At 48.3% G+C, this 22,992-nt stretch overlaps 1 protein-coding gene across 4 annotated transcripts in view; it reads right to left on the bottom strand.

Annotated features, from left to right (window-relative positions):
- Positions 1 to 603: 603 nt before the first annotated feature.
- The window catches only part of LOC147426155 (uracil phosphoribosyltransferase-like), a 34,287-nt gene continuing 11,898 nt past the window's right edge, over positions 604 to 22,992 (bottom strand). For all 4 annotated transcript variants that reach the window (XM_086497877.1, XM_086497875.1, XM_086497876.1 and 1 more), the window contains 3 exons: positions 1,688 to 1,743; positions 1,570 to 1,617; positions 604 to 1,069 (listed from right to left, as the gene is read on the bottom strand). In XM_086497877.1, the coding sequence (XP_086354003.1) occupies positions 1,018 to 1,069; positions 1,570 to 1,617; positions 1,688 to 1,743 (156 nt within the window). In that variant the 3' untranslated portion in view covers positions 604 to 1,017. The remainder of the gene's footprint in view (positions 1,070 to 1,569; positions 1,618 to 1,687; positions 1,744 to 22,992) is intronic.

Genomic DNA, 22,992 nt, shown 5'->3' with positions numbered 1-22,992 from the left:
GGCCTACAAAAAATCACTAAGAGTAGACTTTCCCTTCAAGCTCAATTTACATGTTGAACCTCAATTTTTTCTTGATTTGACCTCTAATCTCATCATTAACAACTACGATTTTGGACAATGTTTGCCAGATTGAACTTTCTAGCAATGTGAGAAGACAGACAACAATATTACTTCCAAGGCATCAACTCCCCGATAAGGTACATAAGACATAGTTGCAACTACAACCACCGCTTTTACACACGACACTATACATGTTAGCCCACATATCAAAATGCATAAAAAGTGAGGTGAACATTTTAATTTTACATTATATACAAGCTACATCACAACAACGAGTTGCATTTGACGTGTGCTAACCACTTCCCCAATGGGGAAACTTTTCCCACAGTATGGCCCCTTGTAGGTGTAAAAAGTATATCAATGTACAATTGTAAATACCTGGTAACTTCAATTTTTTATATACACAGCTTTCATTCTTGTGATACTGAAGGTTATACAAAGAGATTGCAAAAACTTTGCACATGCTTAACACAAGAAAAAAGAAATGAATAGATGAGTTTTCCAAAGATACCTTCCTTAAGCAAATGAAAGAGCACAACCATCTCTTAAAAGCATATCATAATTTTCATTCAGAGTGGGTTGTCGCCCCGAGAGTAATTTATGCACAATCTCGTAAGATAAAATTCTTTGAAGGATCGCTCTCTTTTTGTCTGTTACAAAGAGAATGTCCTAAGCACCTCTAGTTTGTAAGCCAGCAGTGGCATTTCCTTTTCCATTCGTGGAACTTCGCCACATGAAAACCCTTTTAATAAGGGATCAACATTCAGCAGCATGGGGTAAGACTTGTGGCTTCAAAAATCAAGTGACATACATAGCCACCCCTGTAATACTTCAAAGGTTTGTAAGCAGTATGAGGAAGTCAAAATATTTCATCACAGAGCATGGCTTTTGAGTTAACAGGTTGCAACCAGAAAGCTGTACTTCGTATGTCCTGTATTCCAGACGTCCTAGTGAGAACTAAGTTCCATAGCTGCGATCCCCAGCATCGCCCATCCCAGGCACTAAATCTCTGAAACAACAAATATCTAAGTTACAATCACGAGAGAAAAATAGTTGTATAAATCACACCTTAACCTGCTCAATTACATTGTATTTTCACGCTATCCGCAACATTAAAGAGTTTGATAGGCTTAAACCTAATAGAAACCCCCCCCCCCCCCCCCCCCCCCCCCCCGGGTTCTCTTCCTCTTCCTCAGTAGCGGTACCTCCTCCTACCAGGGTTGATGGGATGCCCCCCAGTTTCTTCCCCTGTTGATAGCTCTGATAGAGATGAGATTCCTCTTCACAACATGAGCAGCCTTGTAAGCCTCTTGTATCTAATCCGATTGGTATGTTGGGAGGTCTGAGAGTCTGAAAAACAAGATGTGGTCTTACCTGTTTGACATAATCGTCATTTGTATGTTTACTCTTTATTTCTATGTGATTTTTTTTCGCAAAAAAATCTCATAACCCAGTCATCAACATACGATGATCTGCACTAAACCATGATGAAAAATTTGCACAGCTTACCCTTTTTCAGAGACCTCATCATCAACCGTTGCTGTGTAAATTTTCAGTCTGCAACACAGTCGCTGTTAGCTAAAGCTCTTAATAATGCCATCTGTACCTGCCTAAAAGAGTGAATTACCCTGGAAATTTTTGGCTGAGTTGATCAAGTGCAGGGGGAGCTGCAGCAGCAGAAACCTGCATACAAACACAGTTGTGATGTCTCTATAAGACACATCGATCTACCACCACCCATATCACTAGAAAATCGTCAACAGTCTAGAGGTGAGAATTTGCATGATCATCATCTGTTGTATGTTTATGCAATACATAAGCAAACACCACTCTGGTAGAGCAGAGTAAGGGGTTGTTGAGAATACTAGCGAAACGGGAGGGCACCACGTAACTGAAAGAACAAACTGGAACAGACTTTTAGCACTTCAAAACAATTGAACAGAAAAAGAGAGGGAGAATTCCACTCCTAGACTACACTGGCCCCAAACCTTGGTGCGTATTTCTTTATATTGCTCCAGCAAGGTACAAATTCTAGGACTCTACTCTCCATACATATTTGAAGGCCCTTGGCCTCTCCAAAAGCAACTGCTATGAAAAGCAACACAACAAAAAGCATCGGGTCCCAAAGCCCACGCCTAGAAGGCTGGCCTTACAACGCTGCCACAATTCACGGGCTAATCAACCACGCCATCTGCTCCATGCAATTGGTCGTTTGATGGATCTTTTTACGGTTTGGACCCCTTGGCTGAGATGGCAGGGTCAGGATTTTTTATCCTAACCTCTCGTCTTCTTGACCCCTTGGTTGTCTTCAAAATGTCGGCTAGGGTTAGTATTCTGGAGTCCTGACCCCTCTTGATCTTTAGGTAGTGCCACGTCACTAGATTGTGACACAACACAACCCCTCTTAAAAGAAAAGTGATCATCCGCAATTAGACCTGCATAACTCAATCTAGTTAATTCAAAACTGGAGGGTCTATCAATTTTCTCATTCCGTATTGGAGCTCTTGATATTTTGGCGTAACAACGTTAGCCATCACAGCCAAACCGCACTGATCTTTAAAGGGGTGTCTTGATGCACTAGTATTACATACCCCGGCAATATCACCCAATATGGAAAAATTTATGGTTGACACATCACGATGCAACACAAACGATTACAGATGTAAGTACATGACATAAAAACATAAAGTCGCCAACGAACACTCCCCTTGTGAACCGAGCTCCCAGGCCATGAGAAATTAACGACCCCCCAATCAATGCTCCCTCAGTAGCAGAAGTTCGAGCCATGAGCCTTAAGGGCCTGCTACAACCAGACGCTCCCCAAATTGCAATCCGCATCGCTTGGAGGTTCCAAGTACAACTAAACGCTCCCCACACCGCAGCTTGCGTCATTTAGAGGTACTACAACACTAACATGAATACTGCTCCTAGAAAAAGCCCGAGCTAGACATCTTTAATCACATTTTTCTCTTCAATATTCCTCCCAAACGAAGGTCGGAGCCATACATCAATCACATAATTTCAATCACAATTTTCTCTTGAATACTCGCCAAGTTCCACTCTCAAACAACACTGGCCCAAAACCTTGGTGCCCCTTTCAGTATTTCTACGTATTACAATATACCTGTTGATTTTTACCATTACAGTTGCAATTGCGGTTGCGATTGTCTCATCAAGTGCGTTATTGAAAATTGCTCCAGCAAGGTACAAGTTCTGGGGACTCTGCTATGCTTCCCCGCAAGGTGGAATGCCAGAGAGAGTGCCCTGCATACATATTTTAAGGCCCTTGGCCTCTCCAAAAGCAGTTGCTATGAAAAGAAACACAACCAAAAGCCCATGCCCAAAAAGCTGGCCATATAGCGCTGCCACGTCATCGTCATTCTCTGCAATTTGCGGGCTGATCTACCACGTCATTTGCTCCACGCAATTAGTCCTTTGCCGGGTCTTTTTAGAGTTTAGGCCCCTCAGTCGAGATCCTGCAAGTTGGTAGCGCTAGGATTTTTAATCCTAACCTCTAGTCTTCAGTTGAGGGTTTAGGCCCGTCAACCGTCTTCAGCAAGTCGGCTAGGGTTAGTATTCTCAAGTCCTAAACCCTCTTGATCTTCAACTACTGCCACATCAATAGATTGTTACAATTGGTTCTATGCGAATGGTTGTTTTATGGGTTTGATGCATATTTCTTTAGGATTTTCTTCTCCTCCAGATTTTTCATGATTCCTCCATTTTTATTAGCTGCTTCTCAACATCTGTTGTTGATTGTGAGTTGGCCACCTATACTCCTACGAGACAAGGATTTCAAGCACACTTAGGGTTTGCACAGACACTTACCATATCTCATGCTTGTTTTGGCCATTTTATCCTTTTTAGGATAAGGGTTTTATTTTATAGGAGCAGAGAAGATCATCTATGATACCTTACAAGAGCAGACATTGGTGGAGGCTAGCAATTTTATAGATTTTGGACAGTTCTCACGATGCCTTTGGGAAAGTTGGTTCTCACATGTTGGATAGTTCTCAGACTCGTGTTAAGTCACATTAGTGATGCCTTGGGAAAGTAGGTTTGGTCACAAACAGAAACTTCATAATCACTTAACTTTAATGGAGTGAGAGAGAGAGAGAGTCGACACAGCCCGGTGGAGTTCTCTACCCAGAGGTATTGGCCCCAAAGACTGGCACCCCTTTCGGTATTTCTTTTTATATTAATCTTTGAGCAAAGTACAACTCCCGCGAGTGCTCGCTCTTAGACTCTGTGTACAGATGCTCTAAGAAGTGAGCCACCTTGGGTCACTCATAAAGATTACAAGGGTTGCTAAAAGCAAAGCCCCAAAAGCATTAAACTCAAAGCAATGAGTTCCAAAAACAACTCATTCCCAAAATCTGCCATAAAAAAAGCACCAACGCAATTTGCGGAAATCCATACAGGCTGCCACGTCAGTACTGTCAACGCAAATCTCCGAAATCCTTACAGTTAGCCACATCATTGTCCATACTATTCTGCCACGTCATCATCTTGCGTTCTACCCCGTCATCAATATGTCTACCCCCTCTTGAAAGAATTGTAATCGCCCTTGATTATGCCTACAAAACAGACAAAGGCCGTGTCACAAACTGGTGACGTGGCTGTTGGCTGCCCAATACACACACACACACCCTCTTGGCATGGAGCAGTCCTCGACTGGCAGCAGACTGGCCCCCCGCTAGAAAATGCTGACGTGGCAGATACGGACGCACTGTTGATGTGGCCTGTTGTACGGACGCCCGTGTTTTGCGACGGGTTTTGCGACGGGTTTTGCGACAACAGCTGTACGTAAAAGCACTGCTTTTGGACTTGCTTTTAGCAACGCAATCTGCCTCCTTTATTTACGCAAGGCAATAGAGAGAGAGCTTTTGCTTTAAATTCACTAAGCCTTGTGAGAGGCTAGCTTTTAAATTCATAGCTTTTAATTTTCAGCTTTTGGGGCTCTGCTTTTGGGCATCCATTGTAACCTTTAAATAAGTGGGCAGGCCTCCCACTTCTCAGAGCATCTGGACGCAGAGTCTAAGAGTGAGAGCCTCCCACTCACTTGTACTTCTGCAATAGATTAATACAAAAAAAAAAACCAAAAGGGGCGTGTAACAGACTTGGACACTCCAAGTCAAGAATCAACCACGACAACACCAAATAACCACTTCAAAACAATTCACAGATCACAATAGATTTGCACTTGCCCAACGGAGTTCCGTGCCTAGAGATATTGGCCCCAAAGACTGGCGCCCCTTTCAGAATTTCTTTTTATATTAATCAGACCAAAGTACAAGAGAGTGGCTAGGGTTTCACTCTCAGACTCTGCGTCCAGATGCTCTGAGAATTGAAGCCCTCACCACTTATTTAAAGATACAAGGGATGCCCAAAAGCAGAGCTCCAAAAGCTTTTAAAATAAAAAGCATCAATTCTCTCTCTCTCTTCGAGAGTCTTTTCTCTTTTTTTTATAAAAAAAGCAAAATTCGCGTCGCTCATCATTTTTTTTTTTCCTCAACCTCCGCGATTTCCGGAAATTAAGGTTTTTGGCAGAAATTAGGGTTTGCAAGAATTTTAGGGTTTCTAGCAAAAATTAGGGTTTCTGTTGTCCGCCACGTCATCACTTTGTGACATACCCCCCTCTTGAAAGCATTGTAATCGACCGCGATTACGGCAGCAAAACCGACAAAAGCCATAAACCGTCTTAGCAGACACTGACTGTTAGTACCTACGTACTAGGAACACACATCTAGCACATGTACAAAATCGACAGTCACATCACACGACATCACAGGACATCACATGACATTCAACATTCATTCGGATCTTAGACCATGATTTATCGGCAATGTAGCTAGCAATCACATCTAGGTCCAATCGGCACCTCATCGATGTCCGATTGACTAACCCCTATTGCAACCATGTCTATTCGAGATCAATCAGACCAAAATGCTGCAGTCATTTCGTCTATCAGTTCCTGCACTCACAAGAAGTCAAGAACAAATCAGTATCATTATCAAGAATTCCATTTCATAAAGTCATCCAGCAGAATACTGTCAGCTCTCAGTATCCCTGAAGCTCACAGAGACATCAGTGACTTTAGTATCAAAATCAAGGCATCTGTTGACAAAGGAGCGGAGTAACTCCCCTCTTGTGAATTTAGTCTCTGCTGATAGACGATTTGGCTCGCTGCTGCTGCACGCTCCCCTCCCTCTTGCGCCATCGCCTCCCCTCACCCCCCTTCTCTCTCTCGCCCTCGCGCTGCCATCAGCCCCCCTCGCGTTGCCCCCCCCCCCCCCGCCCTCGCGCTGCCCCCCCCCTCGCCCTCGCGCTGCATCCCCCACCCCCTCCCGCCTAGCGCTGTCTCCCCCTCCCAACCCTGCCTGCTGCCCCCCCCCCCCCCCCTGCCCCCTAGCCCGCCCGCCCCCCCCCCCCCCCCCCCCCCCCCCCCACCCCCCCCCTTGTCCGCATTATCCCCGAAGGTTTCTTTGCGCCTGGCTCTGCAACATTTGTTCTTCGGACAAGTGTTCGACGTCCTCGGTTGCAGATTGTTCTTCTCCGTCCGCCTCTTCGACTGAGCAGTAGACACAGATGGAGGCTCCAGCTCCGCCACAGAGGGACTCGCCTGAAGCCCCCTCGCCCGACCCCGCTGAGCCCACCATTCGACTTGCTCTTTCACCAACAAAGCAAGCGAGCCTTGCCGCAGAGGTAGAGCGCTTGCAGGCGACTTTTGTCATCTGCAAGGTTCTCGGCACCCGTCCTAGCAGAGGAGAGCTGCGAGACCTTCTCCAGGCCCGCCTTCTCGCACGAGTGGGCAAGATTTTGGATGTTCAGATCCTCGGACGGGGGTACTACCAGATCGAGTTCGAGACTTCTGAGATGGCCTCCAAGGTCATAGCTATGAGTCCACTGGCTATCCGAGCATCACGCGCCCACTTTCGACAGTGGCGACATGGTTTTGACCCGACTTCGGATGTGCTAGTAGAGGAGGCAGACATCCCCATCTCAGTCTGCTTTCCGGGTTTACGCAGGGAGTACCTTCCACTTCTCTCCAGGATTGGCTCCGCCATCGGGACTGTTCTGGAGACACCTCGTACGGCAGCATCAATAGCTGCCAAGGCAGCTGGCATCCCTTCAGTTCGAGTTTTGGTCAGAGATACCCACACGCTCCCGAAGGTCATCCTCTTGCCTCGGGTGAGTGGGGATTGGTTTTGACAGAGTGTGGAGTACTCGGGTCTCCCGAACCAGTGCTTCATTTGCAGACAGATGGGCCACCTAGCGAAGGCCTGTCCACGGAGGAGGCCTCGACCTGCATCTCAGCCTCAGCCCCAGTCTGCCAAGGCTGGGCCGCAACCTCAACCAGCGACACAGCGCACAGATTCTGAGCCACCCTCCGAGCCTGGGGCTCCAACGGAGGAGGGGTGGCAGCAAGCCCGTGGCCGTCGACGCCAGGGGCCACAGCGACAGCCTGGCACGCAGAGTGGCCCTCAGGTGCCTACTCAGCAGCAGTGGGTTCCCACGGGGAACCGCTTTGGTCCTCTTGAGCAGGAGGAGTCCCCTACGCCAGCCTCCACCTCCGCTTCACCCTCGCCAGCCTTCCCACCTCCAGATCTCCCCTCTTCCTCCTCATCCCCTCCCCCACCCTATGCTCCCGCCCACTCCCCACCTCGCCCCTCTGTCTCTGTCGCCCCACCCCGCTTCTCTTCTCCTCTGCCCCCCCCTACTCCTGCTCCCCCTCCTACTGCTCCAGTACCTCAGTCGACCCAGGAGACTGGTCCCTCGCCGGCGGCTAGGAGATCTCTTGGCAGTGCTTTTGCCACGAGTCGCCTAGCGAGAGAGGGTCAGCCCTTCTTGCGGCCCACTCTGCAGATTCAGACATCTTCCCTTGCAGCTATCCCTCGTGGTCTAACGAGCATTGACCTCCGACGCCGCTGGGATTTCTTCGATTACGGATTCACTCGCTTTCTCGGCAATTCCGCAGCAGACCACGATGCAACCTGCTTCAGGGTCCACGCTCTGTTCCTCGCCGCTAGGGGGACAGAGGCCTTGGACTCGGCAGTTGGTTTCTCCTTTCCCCTCTGTGGTAGGACCGAGACAGAGTGCTCCCTCGACTCAGTGGAGGGATGGTTGCATACACAGGTTCTCGAGTTCTCTCACCACATGGGAGAACTTGGAGTTACAGATTTGTTGCAGACTTTGTGGCCACTGGCCAAGTTTGCGGTGACACCCCCAGACTCAGAAGGATGTAGGCACATTGTGGTATACTTTTTTGCTGATACGCAGTGTTTGCCTTGCTATGTATACATACATGAGGACTCCTGGACAGAGGAGGTTGCTTTACGCATGGCTCGCTCTGCTTGGGCTTGGGCCAGACACTCACTACAGGCTCGCCTATCTAGAGGACGCTCGGATACGGATTACTCCCCATCGAAGCCTGCCTCGAAGATAGCCCGTCTTGCTGCTGCGGCAGCATCTGTTCTCTCTCGCTCCCCATGAGGATCGTCTCGTGGAATGTGCAGGGATTAGGTGGGCCCCAGTTTCAGCGACAGCGGGGCCGATTGCGTCAGGAACTGCAGCAGTGCCTTGTGGGAGGAGAGATTGATCTCCTTATGCTTCAGGAGCACCATTTGTCTGAGAGCCGCATTCGGCGATGTGGTCAGATTTTGCGTGGACGTTATGATACCTTTTGGTCAGCTGCTTTTGGACCTGGAGGCATCCAGGGTGGGGTATGTATGACTATTGCGGACTCACTACAGCAGGCCATTGTGGGCAGAGGGATTATTGTGCCAGGCAGGGCTCAGTGGATCACTCTGCAGGTTCAGGGTGACCTTGTGGGCTTCCTGAACATTTATGCGCCCAATGTGGCGAGTGCTCGTGCACAGTTTTGGTCACAGATTGTTGAGTCTCTGCCACAGGTTGACCATTGGTGTGTAGGAGGGGACTTCAACATGTTGGAGGACCCCTCTGACAGGATCGGAGGCAGCCATGCTACTGCGCATGGAGTCGAGTTAGCAGCTTGGGAGAGGTTGTGTATGACTTTGAGGGTCTCGGATACATGGCAGCATTCAGGCTTTGTGAGGCCTTCAGAGAGTCTTGCCTTCTCTAGATCGGACTGCAGAGTGGGAGGAGTGAATCTATCGCGGATAGATCGCTTCTACACTAGTGACCACTTCAGTGACATGGGGGGATCAGTGGGCATCCTGGCAGGGACATCCTTCTTGGACCATGCACCAGTGATCCTCACAGTGGCAGACAGGCAGAGGAGTGGGAGCACGATGCTTCACATCCCAGAGCGGGTCTTGTTGGACTCAGCACTCAGAGAGAGGGTCGAGGCTCTTTGGACAGAGGGCATGGACAGCCAGGCTCTACCGGCAGACAGAGTGGCCTCAGGCCTAGCTCAGCTTAGCCACTTCTTTCTCCAGGAGTCTTTGGCTCGACGGGCTGCAGCGAGAGAGGAGGAGTAGCGTCTCAGACAAGGCATCGCTTCACTACAGAGGATGCAGGAGCAGCATCCAGACAGTCCATGGTTGGAGGAGCAACTACAGCAGGCTCGACAGGAGCTTGCTTGCACAGAGGAGAGGCACCATGAGTTTGCGTTTCACCGACAGGCATCTCAGTGGGCTCAGGTAGGTGACAGAGTGACAGGTGCTTTTTTTGAGACAGTGGGACCTCGGCACTCGCATGCCAAGGTCAAACAGCTGAGGAGACCCGATGGGTCAGTTGTTTGTGAGCTTGAGGATATGCGTGCAGTTGCTACTGACTTTTACCGTCAGCTACTGTCGGTTGAGCCTCAGTCAGAGAGACAGGATGCATGCAGGGAGCAGGCTTGGGGACAGATGCCTTGTCTTGTGACTGAGGAGATGCACCAGAGGCTAGAGATACCTCTTCAGCTTGAGGAGCTGCACACGGCTCTTAGGGCCCTTCCTCGTGGTAGCTGTCCCGGTGAGGATGGGCTAACTCCCAGCTTCTTCTTGGAGTACTGGGACTTGCTTGGCCCAGATCTTTGTAGTGCCTTTCAGTACATTCTGCACACAGGAGTGATGCCGGATAGCATGAGTGAGGGCCTGATTTACCTCATTCCAAAGGAGGGTGGCTCCTTGGATGAGATTCGACAGTGGCGCCCTATCACCATCCTCAACTCAGCCTACAAAATTCTTGCCAAGGCTCTGAGTTTGAGGATTCAGCCACTTTTGGAGAGCCTTATTCATCAGACTCAGACAGGTTTTGTCAAGGAACGTAGTATCCTTGACAACATCTTCACTTTCTAGGAGGCTTCTGCCCTGCCACGTCTCCGTGGGGAGGACCTTGTGATTCTTCTTCTCGATTTTGAGAAGGCATACGACAGAGTTGACTGGGACTTTCTAGAGGGCACGCTTCGCAGGATGGGCTTTTCAGATGCTTGGATCAGAGGGGTGTCAGCTTTGTACAGACAGGCTCACAGTCAAGTGCTTTTGGCAGGAGGTAGAGGTGAGCGCTTCATGCTCACACGATCGGTCAGACACGGTTGTCCTCTAGCCCCCTTTCTCTTTCTGTTCTATGCGGAGGCGATGAGCAGATTTTTGGTGTCACAGCAGGTTGGTTTGAGGGGCTTAGCACTCCCTATACGGGGAGATGAGCTTCTGGATGCTCAATTTGCCGACGATTCAGCCTTGTACTAGGGCCAGGAGGCCAATCTACACAGGTGTGGGCAGGCTCTGGAGACCTTCTGCTGTGCATCGGGCGCACTGATCAACTGGACAAAGACAGTGGCTTTCTCGGTTGGTAGTGCTCTTGTGCCAGATTGGATGCCAGGAGAGGGTTTCAGGTGGATTCCCCAAGGGACTGCAGTTCGGTACTTGGGTTGTCAGGTTGGTTTGGACTTGTCTCCCGAGCAGCAGATTGCTCCTCTTCTCCTGTCCATCAGTAGAAAGCTGTTACATTGGAGCTCAGCACGACTTTCGCTGGCTGGTAGAGTAGTAGTTGCCAACCAGGTGCTGTTGGCGACTATGTGGTATATCACTTCCTGCTGGATCTTCTCGAGTTCTTGTATCAGCCAGGTAGCGAGGCTGATCAGGAACTTCCTTTGGTTAGGACGTGACACTCAGATGGCCCGAGCCAAGGTGGCTTGGTCGGTCATCACGCTTCCTTGTTCTCAGGGAGGGCTTGGGATCATTGATCCAGCACAGCAGAGCAGAGCCCTTCTTGGGAAGTTCATAGTCAGAGGACTTCTTCCAGGTGAGGAGCCCTCGAAGGAGTTCTTGTTGCAGAGGCTTCGTGCCAGGGTCCCTCAATCACGAGGCCCTTGGCAACCTTTGACCAGATGGATCTTTACAGAGATGCGCCGAGTTGGTTTGAGCAGGAGACTCGAGGACCGATTCGCTGTGAGTTTGCTTCGTTCTTGGGAGCTCTTACGACGTGGCCTAGAGCAGAGACAGCCGACATGCACGGAGGAGCGCCTACGGCAGCCCCTCGTCTGGAACCCCATGGTTAGCACCCAGAGAGGCCACTTGGTTGGGAGTAGGCCTCATGTTTCTTGGGGTCCCATGGCAGCAGGTCCAGCGTGCTCTCTAGGTGACTGGCAGGAGTTCACAGGTCTGTCAGAGGAGGTACAAGCTGTCCAGCTACAGGGCATGAGAGGGGTTCAGAGCATGTGTCAGGACATCTCAAAGTCAGTTCCCGCTGAGTGGCTCACACCTCTCGAGCCAATAGCACCCCGATGGATGGGAGCCTTCACACGACTGGAGGTTCTCATCTCAGTCAGGGCCTATTCAGAGACTGTCCCAGCCCTGTTCTTCGAGCTTCAAGGTGGGGGACGATTACAGCGAGTTGCAGTGGAGGCCCCGCAGGTAGCAGAGTGCTGCTTCCAGAGGATCCGTGTTGTGGGCATCTGTGGGAGGACTTGCGTCATAGACCCTGACCCAGCAGCTCTTGAGACAGGGCACTGGAGGCTATGGGCTTGGGAGTGTTGTCCATTGGCACGAGTGCAGTGGGATCCTGGTGAGTGGCTATGGAGGGACCCCTTCTCTTCTGCAAACCGCCCAGGAGTCCCTTTCTTTCAGTACACTGTTCGGCTAGGACGTCATATACTTGCAGCGCAGAGAGAGGCCCGCCCCGCTGCAGCACGTCATTGGCAGGAGGAGGGCCCCACAGTTGAGTTCTTGACAGCTTTTTGGCAGAGGCTGTGGGACTCCAGACAGCCGAGGCGCGTCACTTTGTTCCAGTGGTTGGTTGCACACAGAGCCACAGCAGTTGGGAGCTGGCTTGTGCATAGTGGTCTCTCGGCCGCATGTACAGCCTGTGACCAGTTGGTGGAGAGTCAGCGTCACTGTCTTTGGGACTGTCCCTCGGCCCAGCAGGTGTGGCTACAAGTTCTTCGGCTGATGCCTGCCCTCTCCACGGCTCGACAGTACACTTGGGGGGCAGTGGCTTGGTCCACCCTCACGGGCCCGGCACTTCATTTTGAGCTATCTTCCACCAGCAGGATGATAGTGATACAAGGGGGGCGACCTACACTCCAGCCTGTTACAGATCTTACTCCACAAGAGTGGAGCAGTGAGAGGGAGGAGTGTTGGGAGCTCATCAGTGGCTTAGCTCTCTGGTTCATCTGGAGGGCCCGCTGTTTCCGCATCTTTGAGGCTCGCCCTGTGCCACCGGCAAAGACTGTTCGTGACTTTTGGCTAGAGTTGATCCATACTCTCAGAGGACAGCTTGAGGGACTACAGGGCAGCTCCGACCGCATGCGGGAGCGCCGAGAGGCTTTCCTTCGACTCTGGCGCCCTGGGCCTTTATACACCATGGTCCAGGGGGTGCTCAGATGGCACTACTGTCCACATGTGTGGCTTTTCCCTCCTCCCATCTCTTGATTTAGCCCCATTGTATATATGTTGTTTTTTCATTGGGAGAGTCTCCCCATCATGCTTGTTGTAGCCCTCTCCTGCAGAGGTGGATGTAGCCCTATGGGCAGTTTTCATTAACTAATAGAAGGATCTTTTTCTATAAAAAAAAAAACTCCCCTCTTGTGCATCCCACTGCACCAGATCTTCGGCCAAGCTGAATTTATGGGTTCCATTTAGAGTAGACTATGCTAAACCAAAACATCGAGGTAAAGTTTCACAATCCGAGGAGTATCTGCTAGGTCCTCCTCCTCCATCCACTTCGCATCAAATGCAGGAAAGTTCTTGAACTTAACCAAGAACCGCCTTCGGACTTTACCTTTCTTCGTATCCGTATGTGCCAAAATCTGTTCAGGAACAAGGGTCTCCTCGTTCTCTTCCACTGCGGGTTGCTCATCAGGCTCCCCATCATCAGACACATCACCCTTAACAGGTTTCAAGAGACTCACATGCGAATCCTCCAAGTATTTGGCAGTTTCAATCGGAAGGAGACATCATTTATCTTTTCAGTTATCTGGATAGGTCCGTAGTAGTGCATACTAAGCTTGGGAAAAAGCCTCTCCTTTCCCTTTTTCTTTTCTTGTGGTGTCGCGGTAGATTCTCGACTTGGACACTCCAAGTCTGTTACAGTGGTATCAGAGCACGGCCGATTTCTCTCCTACGGGAAATCTGATCCCTTTTTACGCGGCACCTATGGCTTCAGACAGAGATCAGTCGACTTCCTCTGCATCCAGAGATGCGGGAAGAGATCACAACGAGAAGTACGGCCCGCCTCGGCCTACTCAGGCGGAGATCGAAGAGATGGAGCGTCGACGATTGATCGGCGATGCAACAAAGATGATGCTAAATTTTGCGAAGGACACAAAATTTGCAAAATTTATGAGCTAGACCTCCTGCGACGACGAGGTGCATTCACAGTGGCGGCAGACCACAGAACCACCCTCAAACTGGCTCTGATGAAACCTCCTACTCCAAGGATCTATACAGAGCAAGAATTAGAAGAGGTGGTTGATGCACGAATTGCTCAGCTTTTTGACGCGCAGAATAAAGCAGAAAAGCACGACAAAAAAGCAGAAGAAAGGAACTGACTTTCCGGGTTATTTGGGTCGTTAGTCTACATTTGCGTCGGCATGAAAACAATAGAAGCGTGTTCGATTTGAAGGAGTACCCAGTTCTTCTTCTTCTTCTTCTGAGAGTTCTTCTAGCTCTTCTGAATCAAGCGAAGAAGACAGGAAAGGCAAAAAGCGAAGCTTCGGAAAGGGCAAAGAAAGGCTGTCCCTCTCTCGCCAAGCGACTCGGGGCAAAGGCGCTGCCAAGAGATCTCCTAGCAGCCGGAGATGGCCCTGCCCCCTGGGTCGGCTATGGAATTGGAGCAGGAGGGGGGGGGAGTAGAAGCAGGGGTAAGAGCTGGAGAAGAGGGGCGGGGGGGAGCAGCAGAGGTAGAGGGGCGGGGGGAGGAGGCGGCGGGAGCACGAGGCGGGGGGGGGAGGATGATGAAGAGGGAGGGAACTCTGGGGGGGGGGGGGAGGGGCTGTCGAGGGTGAAGCTGTAACAGACTTGGACACTCCAAGTCAAGAATCGACCGCGACAGCACCAAATAACCACTTCAAAACAATTCACAGATCACAATAGATTTGCACTTGCCCAACGGAGTTCCGTGCCTAGAGATATTGGCCCCAAAGACTGGCGCCCCTTTCAGAATTTCTTTTTATATTAATCAGACCAAAGTACAAGAGAGTGGTTAGGGTTTCACTCTCAGACTCTGCGTCCAGATCCTCTGAGAAGTGAAGCCCTCACCACGTATTTAAAGGTACAAGGGATGCCCAAAAGCAGAGCCCCAAAAGCTTTTAAAATAAAAAGCATCAGTTCTCTCTCTCTTAGAGAGTCTTTTCTCTTTTTTTATAAAAAAAAGCAAGATTCGCATCGCTCATCATTTTCCATTTTTTTTTATTTTTTTTATTTTAAATTTCAACCTCTGCGATTTCTGAAAATTAGGGTTTCTGGTAGAAATTAGGGTTTGCAGGAATTTTAGGGTTTCTGGCAGAAATTAGGGTTTCCGTTGTCCGCCACATCATCACTTTGTGACATACCCCCCTCTTGAAAGCATTGTAATCGACCGCAATTACGCCTGCAAAACCAACAAAAGCCATAAACCGTCTTAGCAGACACTGACTGTTAGTACCTACGTAATAGGAACACACATCTAGCACATGTACAAAATCGACAGTCACATCACACGACATCACAGGACATCACATGACATTCCACATTCATTCAGATCTTAGACCATGATTTATCGACAATGTAGTTAGCAATCACATCTAGGTCCAATCGGGACCTCAACGATGTCAGATTGACTAACCCCTATTGCAACCATGTCTATTCGAGATCAATCAGACCAAAATGCTGCAGTCATTTCGTCTATCAGTTCCTGCACTCACAAGAAGTCAAGAACAAATCAGTATCATAATCAGGAATTCCATTTCATAAAGTCATACAGCAGAATACTATCAGCTCTCAGTATCCCTGAAGCTCAAAGAGACATCAGTGACTCTAGTATCTAAATCAAGGCATCTGTTGACAAAGGAGTGGAGTGACTCCCCTCTTGTGCATCCCACTGCACCAGATCTCCGGCCAAGCTGAATTCTGGGTTCCATTTGGAGTAGACTATGCTAAACCAAAAGCATCGAGGTAAAGTTTCACAATCTGAGGAGTATCTGCTAGGTCCTCCTCCTCCATCCACTTCGCATCAAGTGCAGGATAATTCTTGAACTTAACCAAGAACCGCCTTCGGACTTTACCCTTATTCTTCGTATCCTTATGTGCCAAAATCTGTTCAGGAACAAGGATCTCCTCGTTTTCTTCCACTTCGGGTTGCTCATCAGGCTCCCCATCATCAGGCACATCACCATTAAAAGGTTTCAAGAGATTCACATGAAATGCATTGTGAATCCTCCAAGTATCTGGCAGTTTCAGTCGGAAGGAGACTTCATTTATCTTTTCAGTAATCTGGAAAGGGCCGTAGTATCGTATACTAAGCTTTGGAAAAAGCCTCTCCTTTCCCTTTTTCTTTCGTAGGCATGCCTTTTCAGTAATCTGGAAAGGGCCGTAGTATCGTATACTAAGCTTTGGAAAAAGCCTCTCCTTTCCCTTTTTCTTTCGTAGGCATGCCTTCTCAAAACGTAAGAGCACCCAATCATCATCCTTCAATTTCATGTCGCAACGATGGCGATCCGCTGCCTTTTTCTATCGTTCTTGAGACTTCTGCAAAGTCTCGCGAACCTTGGCAAAAGCCGTATCCAGATCTCGCGTATATTCATCCGCTTCAAAGATCTTATCTTTCGAGCTCAGGAAGGGTGGAACCTTCGCAGCACCTTCAACAATCTCAAATGGCGCCTTCCCCGTCGACGAGTGTATCGTGTTATTGTAGGCAAATTCCACCAAAGGTAAATATCTTTCCCATTGAGTCTTTTGATCTGAGATATAAGACTTCAATAAATCTAGAATCACTGAATTGGCAATCTCGGATTGCCCGTCAGTCTGCGGGTGGAACGATGACGAGAACTGCAACCGCGTGCCAAAGTTCTCCCAAATTGCCTTCCAAAACAAACTCGTAAATCTGGGGTCTCTGTCGGAGACAATTATCTCAGGCATGCCATGTAATCTGAAAATCTGGGCCACAAACAGTCTCGCTAAGTGATCCGGCTTGACTGTTTTCTTCACTGGAATGAAATGAGCCTGTTTGCTAAATCTGTCAATAACAGTCCAGATACCATCGTGACCACTCTGTCTTCTCGAGAGATCAAAAATGAAATCCATCGCTATACTTTCCCAGGGGCGGGTGGGTATGGGTAAAGGCTGTAACAATCCCTGTGCTTTATGCCTGTCAAACTTGACCTTCTGGCATACCAAGCAACTGCGCACAAACTCTTCCACATCTTTCTTGAGTCTCGACCAAAAGAAATATCTCTCTACCCCTTTCATAGTGGTAGCAATGCCGCGGTGACCCGTAAAAGGTGGACAATGGCATTCAGTCATAACCTTCTTCCTCAACGGCTGTGTAACGCACAACATAGTCTTTTTCATCAAGTAGCCTTCCCGAAGGGAGTATCCAGCTACTGTCTCCCCATCCCGTATCCGTGTGAAAATATCTGCAAAATTTGTATCTCGGAAATCGTTGGTTCTGGCTATTTCCTCGAAGCTCCTATGATGTATCGCGGAAATAGCCAGAACCAACGATTTCCGAGACAAAGAATCTGCCACCACATTCTTCTGTCCCTGCACATGGACAATCTCGAAGTGGAACTGTGACAAGATGTTCACCCACCGCTTCTGCTTTTCCGAAAGCTGCTTCTGTGACAAGAAGTAGCGCAAACTCTGATGGTCTGTAAAGACAGTAAAATCCGCTCCGAGTAGGTAATGCCGCCACTGAGTAAGAGCATGGATAACCGCCAAAAGCTCTTTCTCATAGATCTGTGCTGTCATCTCCGGCCTAGAGAACAAACAGCTCTCGTAAGCTATGACATGGCCTTCTTGCATCAAGACCGCACCCAGACTACGACCACAAGCATCACAATATACTTCAAATGACTTCTGCAAGTCCGGCAAAGTCAAAATAGGTCCCGCAGTCAATTTCTCTTTCAATGACCGAAAGGCAGTCACCTTTGTGGGTCCCCACGAAAAAGGTACTCCTTTCTGTGTCAAGGTATGCAAAGGAGAAGCAACCTCTGCAAACTTTCGTATGAACCGCCTGTAGTACGAACACATTCCCAAGAAGCTTCTAACTTCATGGACATTCTTCAAGTCGGGCCAATTACGGATAGTCTCAATCTTGGCCGGATCCATTTGCACTCCTGCTGCTGACACAATGTGTCCCAAAAAGTGTATCTCTGGTAGGAAAAATTCACTTTTCTTTGCATTAATCACTAACTTGTGATCTCGTAATGCCTGAAAGACCTGAAGCAGATGATCTCTGTGTTCTGCCTCATTCTTGGAGTAAACAATGATGTCGTCAAAGAAAGTGTCAACAAATAGCCTGTACTCTCGAAAAATCCTATCCATCATCCGGTTAAATGTCGCAGGAGCATTGGTTAAGCCAAAAGGCATCAACAAAAACTCAAATAACCCAAAAGTCGTCCGAAAAGCTGTCTTGTAGACATCTCCTGGCGCTATCCTGATCTGATGATATCCACTCTTCAAGTCAATCCTTCTAAAGCACGAGGATCCCTGTAACTTGTTGAGTATATCATCAATCCTAAGAATCGGAAATCTGTTCTTGATGGTGATTTCGTTGAGAGTGCTATAATCGATGCACATTCTCCAAGATCCGTCTTTCTTCAAAAACCAACAACACTCGAGAGCAATACGGTGAAATACTAGGCTCGACAAGACCCTTTTCCAAGAGGTCTTTCACTGGGTTCATAATCTTTTCATTCTGTACTCGGCTCACACGATAAGGTGGCCGATTCGGTGGCGTGCTTCCAGATATCAGATCAATGGTATGATCTTCAGGCCCTCTCAAAAGCAATCGGCATGAGCGTGGAGAAAAAATCTTGGCATTCTTTTCTTCAGGTCAAAACATATTCAACCTTTATCCATCGTTCAGTTCTCCCAAAAGAATGAGTAAGAAAACTGAAGTTCATCAAGTACAATCTCTAAGCCCTTCATTTATCAAAGTCGCTTTCTCGGCCCGGTAGTCAACCACAGCGTAGTTCTTGTGGTACCAAGGGATCCCGAGTAGAAAGTCACTCGCGTGCCTTGAACACCCCTGTCATTGCAAACAAAGTTTGCCAATGCTCGGTGTAATGGCAACATCCCATCCGGGTGCCAGTCGAACTATCTCCGCCTATGGCGTCAGTCTGTCGGGCGTAGTTCCAAATCGAGCCGCCAATTCCAAGTGAAAAGAAGTTGGCCTTGGCTCCTTCAAAAGAGCTTCCTGATCCTTCACTTTGCCCTGAAAGCGGCAAAGTTTGTACTTTCATTCATTAGATTCGGTGCAAGTCCCACGCCATGTGGTACCAGTTCTGCTTTTCTATCTGCCTTTTCTGCCACATTCCTCAGCTGCTCTCGAACTCTCAGACCTGTCATCGTCTTTATCATTCTGTTCTTTCTGTGCCTTATCAAGGCACTTCGCGGAGATATGTCAATGTTCCCCGCATCCAAAGCACTTCCCCTCTCTGATGAAGCGAGCTCTCTCCTCAGGAGTAAGCTTGGGTCGTGCATCCTTTTTTTTTCTCTGGGTTCCTCTTTTTCATTCTACTTTCATTCCCAGAAGTCTGTTCGGCTCCTTGTGTCATGGCCTCATTTGTGGTATAGGTCAGACTGCCAGAGTGAATGGCAAAGCCCCGCTTCGCATGACTCATCAACTCCTGAATAGAAGCTGACTTTTGTTCCAAGCAGTGATCTCGGATCTCTGTAGGTAGACCCAAGGTAAACCGCTCAATCTGTTCTCTGAACGAGATCTTCTTGCATGAAGAGGCGGGTAGAAAAGAGTTCCAGAATCTTTCACAATAAGCATTGATTGTATCTTTCTTGGTCATCCGAAGATGGTTCCAAGCAGCTCGTACATCTCGTTCATATTCTTGCGTCAACCAAGAAGAAATAAAAAGCTTCTTAAATTTCAGCCATTTAAGTGGCGCACTCTTGTTAAAAGAAGCGTGGACCACCAAGTACAAGCATTCCCCTTAAGGTAAGAGGTAGCTCTCTGAATCTTGGAGTGCTCTGAATAGCGTCCTTCCGCGAAAGCGATGTCAAACTGCTGAATAAAAGACAAAGCCTTCGAAGCATCTGAGTATCCTGAAAAGTATCAAACTTGATCGAGTGGCCACCTTCCTTAAACTCTCGGACTTTCTTGCTTTTTTCTTCGAGAAAGTCATACTGGTTGGCTTTGTAAAAATTCTTCTTGTTCGCATAAAACTTTCCGTCATCGGAATCTGAGCTGTCTGTAGACGAGTCCTCAGAAGAACTGTCAGTCTCTGGGCGAGATGTAGCCTTCTTCTTGCCCTTTCCGAAGCTTTGTTTCTTGCTTTGCTTTTTACCTTTTTTGTCTTCTTCGCTCGAATCTGAAGAGCTAGAAGAACTGTCAGAAGAAGAAGAAGAAGAACTGGGTACTCCTTCAAATCGAACACGCTTCTTCTGTTTCTTTGCCTTGTCAAATGTCGACCGACGACCCAAATATCCCGGGAAGTCAGTACCTTTCTTCTGCTTTTTGCCGAGCTTTTTGTCTTTCTTTTGCACGTCGAAAAGCTGAGCAATCCGTGCATCAACCACGTTCTCCAGTTCCTTCTCTGTATACTTCTTGGAGGCAAAAGGTTTCTTGAGAGCGGGTTTCAGGAGTGGTGTTGTGGTTCTCTGCCACTCCATCTGTACCTCTTCCAAAGAGGTCTGGTTCATATATTTTGCCATCTTCGGGTCCTTGGCAAAATTGAGCATCATCTTTGTTGCATCGCCGATCAACTGGCGACACTCCATCTCTCGCCGCTCCGCCTAAGTAGGCCAAGGCGGGCCGTACTCTCCGCCGGAATCTTCCTTGTGATCCCTGTCCGCATCTCCAAAAGCAGAGGGAGTCAACTGATCATTGCCTGAAGCCGTAGGTGCCGCGGGAAAAAAAAAATTCAGGGATCGGATTTCTCGTAGAAGAGAAATCGGCCGTGCTCTGATACCACTGTAACAGACTTGGACACTCCAAGTCAAGAATCGACCGCGACAGCACCAAATAACCACTTCAAAACAATTCACAGATCACAATAGATTTGCACTGGCCCGGCGGAGTTCCGTGCCTAGAGATATTGGCCCCAAAGACTGGCGCCCCTTCGGTATTTCTTTTTATATTAATCAAATCAAAGTACAAGAGAGTAGTTAGGGTTTCACTCTCAGACTTTGCGTCCAGATCCTCTGAGAAGTGAAGCCCTCACCACATATTTAAAGGTACAAGGGATACCCAAAAGCAGAGCCACAAAAGCTTTTAAAATAAAAAGCATCAGTTCTCTCTCTCTCTTAGAGAATCTTTTGTCTTTTTTTATAAATAAAAAAAAGCAAGATTCGCGTCGCTCATCATTTTTCTTTTTTTCTTTTTTCTTTTTTTAAAAAAAAATTCAGCCTCAGCAATTTCCGGAAATTAGGGTTTCTGGCAGAAATTAGGGTTTCTGCTGTCCGCCACGTCATCACTTTGTGACAGAAGCTGAGGTGGGGGCTGGAGCAGGGACCTCATCCTGCTCAAGAGGACCGAAACGGTTTCCCGTGGGAACCCACCGCTCTGCAGGGCAGGCGCCTGAGGACCACTCTTAGTGCCAGGCTGTCGCTATGGCCCCTGCCGTCGTCGACCACAGACCTGCTGCCATCCCTCCTCAGCTGGAGCCCCAGGCTCGGAGGGAGGCTCTGCATGAGTGCGCTGTGTCTCGGCCTGTGGCTACTGGCCAGCTGTCACAAAGTGATGACGTGGCGGATAGCAGAAACCCTAATTTCTGCCAAAAACCCTAAAATTCCTGCAAACCCTAATTTTTGCCAAAAACCATAAATTCCGGAAATCGCGGAGGCGGATTATTTTTTTATTTTTTTTTTAAAAATGGAAAACGATGAGCGACGCGAATTTTGCTTTTGCTTTTTTTTTATTAAAAAAAAGAGAAAAGACTCTCTAAGAGAGAGAGAGAACTGATGCTTTTGATTTTAAAAGCTTTTGGGGCTCTGCTTTTGGGCATCCCTTGTAACCTTTAAATTAGTGGTGAGGGCCTCACTTCTCAGAGCATCTGGACGCAGAGTCTGAGAGTGAAACCCTATCCGCTCTCTTGTACTTTGATGATTGATTAATACAAAAAGAAATACCGAAAGGGGCGCCAGTCTTTGGGGCCAATATCTCTAGGCACGGAACTCCGCCGGGCCAGTGCAAATCTATTGTGATCTGTGAATTGTTTTGAAGTGGTTATTAGGTGCTGTCGCGGTTGAATCTTGACTTGGAGTGTCCAAGTTTGTTACAGTGGTATCAGAGCACGGCCGATTTCTCTTCTACAGGAAATCCGATCCCCGAAAAAAAAAATTCCGCGGCACCTATGGCTTCAGGCAATGATCAGTCGACTCCCTCTGCATCTGGAGATGCGGGCTGGGATCACAACGAAGATTCAGACAGAGAGTATGGCCCGCCTCAGCCTACTCAGGCGGAGCAAACAAAGATGGAGCGTCGTCAATTGATTGGCGATGCAACAAAGATGATGCTCAATTTTGCCAAGGACCCGAAGATGGTAAAATATATGAACCAGACCTCTTTGAAAGAGGTACAGATGGAGTGGCAGAGAACCACAACACCACTCCCGAAACCCGCTCTCAAGAAACCTTCTGTCTCCAAGAAATCTACGAAGAAGGAACTGGAGAACGTGGTTGATGCACGGATTGCTCAGCTTTTCGACGTGCAAAAGAAAGGCAAAAAGCACGGCAAAAAGCAGAACAAAGGTACTGACTTCCCGGGATATTTGGGTCGTCAGTCGACATTCGACAAAGCAAAGAAACGGAAGAAGCGTGTTCGATTTGAAGGAGTACCCAGTTCTTCTTCTTCTTCTTCTGACAGTTCTTCTAGCTCCTCGGATTAGAGCGAAGAAGACAGAAAAAAAGCAAAAAGCGAAGCAAGACACAAAGCTTCGGAACGGGCAAGAAAAAGGCAAAGAAGGCTACATCTCGCCCAGAGACTGACAGTTCTACTGAGGACTCGTCTACAGACAGCTCAGATTCCGATGACGGAAAGTTTTATGCGAACAAGAAGAATTTTTACAAAACCAACCAGTATGACTTTCTCGAAGATAACAGCAAGAAAGTCTGAGAGTTTAAGGAAGGTGGCCACTCGATCAAGTTTGATACTTTTCAGGATACTCAGATGCTTCGAAGGCTTTGTCTCTTATACAGCAGTTTGACATCGCTTTCGCGGGAGGACGCTATTCAGAGCACTCCAAGATTCGGAGAGCTGCCTCTTACTCTGAGGGGAATGCTCGTACTTGGTGGTCCACGCTTCTATTAAGCAAGACTGTGCCAGTTACATGGCTGAAATTCAAGAGGCTTTTTATTTCTTCTTGGTTGACTC

Source organism: Adiantum capillus-veneris, chromosome 24, assembly GCF_014529385.1.
Source record: "Adiantum capillus-veneris isolate H3 chromosome 24, ASM1452938v2, whole genome shotgun sequence".
Lineage (NCBI taxonomy): Eukaryota > Viridiplantae > Streptophyta > Polypodiopsida > Polypodiales > Pteridaceae > Adiantum > Adiantum capillus-veneris.
The sequence above is the reverse complement of the archived record's forward strand: the minus strand, read 5'-3'. Positions and strand labels throughout refer to the sequence as shown.